This window comes from Cyprinodon variegatus, unplaced genomic scaffold (assembly GCF_000732505.1).
Source record: "Cyprinodon variegatus isolate N-32 unplaced genomic scaffold, C_variegatus-1.0 Scaffold111, whole genome shotgun sequence".
In the NCBI taxonomy this organism is placed as follows: domain Eukaryota; kingdom Metazoa; phylum Chordata; class Actinopteri; order Cyprinodontiformes; family Cyprinodontidae; genus Cyprinodon; species Cyprinodon variegatus.
Genome location: NW_015150564.1, coordinates 98,592 through 100,258, shown reverse-complemented (window position 1 = coordinate 100,258; position 1,667 = coordinate 98,592). Strand labels below are relative to the sequence as shown.

Below are 1,667 nucleotides of genomic sequence, written 5' to 3'. Positions count from 1 at the left end.
ATTAAGGAGGAGCAAACAGGCCAGATCATGACATATAGTGCAGCCATGAGACACAGAGTGGGCTGTATGAGGAGGGCCTAGCTAAACCCATCTGTCATATTAGTGATAACACAATCAATTAATTACGCTGATCTCACATTTAGTCTTAAAACACGATTGTATCGCAACCATTTACTGTAATAACATAATAAGCTTGCTTATTATGTTCGTAACACTTTGGAGATTACAAAAGTCAACTATAAAAGACCTCTGATTATTAGTAGCTATTGCACCCTGCGCAGCTCGCCTGTTTAATGTTTGATGTTGCCTGTTGTTTTTATACAAGTGTTCCCACTGTATGACATGGCCACGGACTCATCCAGTGCAGAGACAAGCCATAACCACAGACACACATACCAGCTCCATGCCATTGGTGAGTCAAAGCACATCAAAAATATATTCCTGGTTATAAAACATGTTTTATTTTTAGCTGCTTTCTTGATGTCCTCTCTAGTTTCATGTGCCAAACTCAAGAGAAAGAAGAGCGTTTTCGGCGCTGCCATTTATGTGGAGGTGACAGCAGAGGGAGAGACCCGGCGCACGACCAAATCTCAAAGCTCCTCCAACCTAAAATGGAACGAGAGGCTCACTCTGTAAGGGGCTTCTGTTTTCCCTCTGCTGTCCTGCTCACTGTGTTTGTATATTTGCCCAAATGTGATCCCTATGAATCCTGATGTGCCAAGAATTATTTCACAGGATTCCTGCTCATTTAAAGATGGTTGCAGAGGCAGTATAAGCAACTGATATATTTGTTGTCTCTACTGTGGCTTTCTTTAAGCTCACATACAGGACTAAATTATACTGCACATTTTTTGCAATCTTGTTTTGTTGTCCAAAACACCTCTTTGGTACCCCTCCTTATATTTAAACGGGGTTATTGCAACAGCTTTTTGCTATTGTTTCACTTCATATTTTGACATAACCAATTAAATATTATGGGGGGGTTTTGTATTATGGAAAGGGGAAATAAAACATGATTTTAATAAGGTTAATAGAGTATAGCAAAATGCAGTCTATATTATAGACTACTTTGACAATGGTTTTGTGTCAACAGGTCAAGAGACAAGAAAAATAAGCTGCTGAATCTGTAGACCGCAGGTATCCAGTATCCAACCTAAAACTAAATCTAATGTGGTTCGGAAATCTCTATGGAAATGTCATGAGAGCTGCGTACACATTTTGTATATATTATGTATACAAAAAGTAAAGTCAAGAGCTCCAACATGTATCACTTTGGGCTGCTGGTCTCCTCGACAGAACCTTCCTCTTTTTGGAAGTTTGAGAGTAATCCCCCACCTCATAAAACGGCTCTGTCCCAGAACTATTATCACTGTGAATACTCTGCTCGCTATGTTTATGTCACTGTAAGTGCCAGTATCTATGCCACTGTCAATAACAGCCAATACCATGTTCAGCCCTCACTTAGAACTAGGGTTTAAAGTGCTCTTTTTTCATTGGCTTAGCCGCATGTAGTCCCCGACTGGTTAACCCTTTAACTAACTGGTCAACATCTAGCCTGCATTCTTCTTAGCAAGGCAGTTAAAGGAATAGTACACCCAAAACATGATTAGCCTTCATTTTCTACTCACCCCCATGCTGAACAACACTCTGGAGTACTTTTTTGATAT

General features: G+C 40.0%; 1 protein-coding gene across 1 annotated transcript in view; it reads left to right on the top strand.

Annotated features, from left to right (window-relative positions):
* Positions 1-342: 342 nt before the first annotated feature.
* Positions 343-1,667, top strand: part of LOC107084905 (NEDD4-like E3 ubiquitin-protein ligase WWP1) — a 59,204-nt gene continuing 57,879 nt past the window's right edge. Inside the window, exons 1-2 of the mRNA XM_015374964.1 lie at positions 343-412; positions 494-632. Coding sequence (XP_015230450.1) covers positions 343-412; positions 494-632 — 209 coding nt within the window. The remainder of the gene's footprint in view (positions 413-493; positions 633-1,667) is intronic.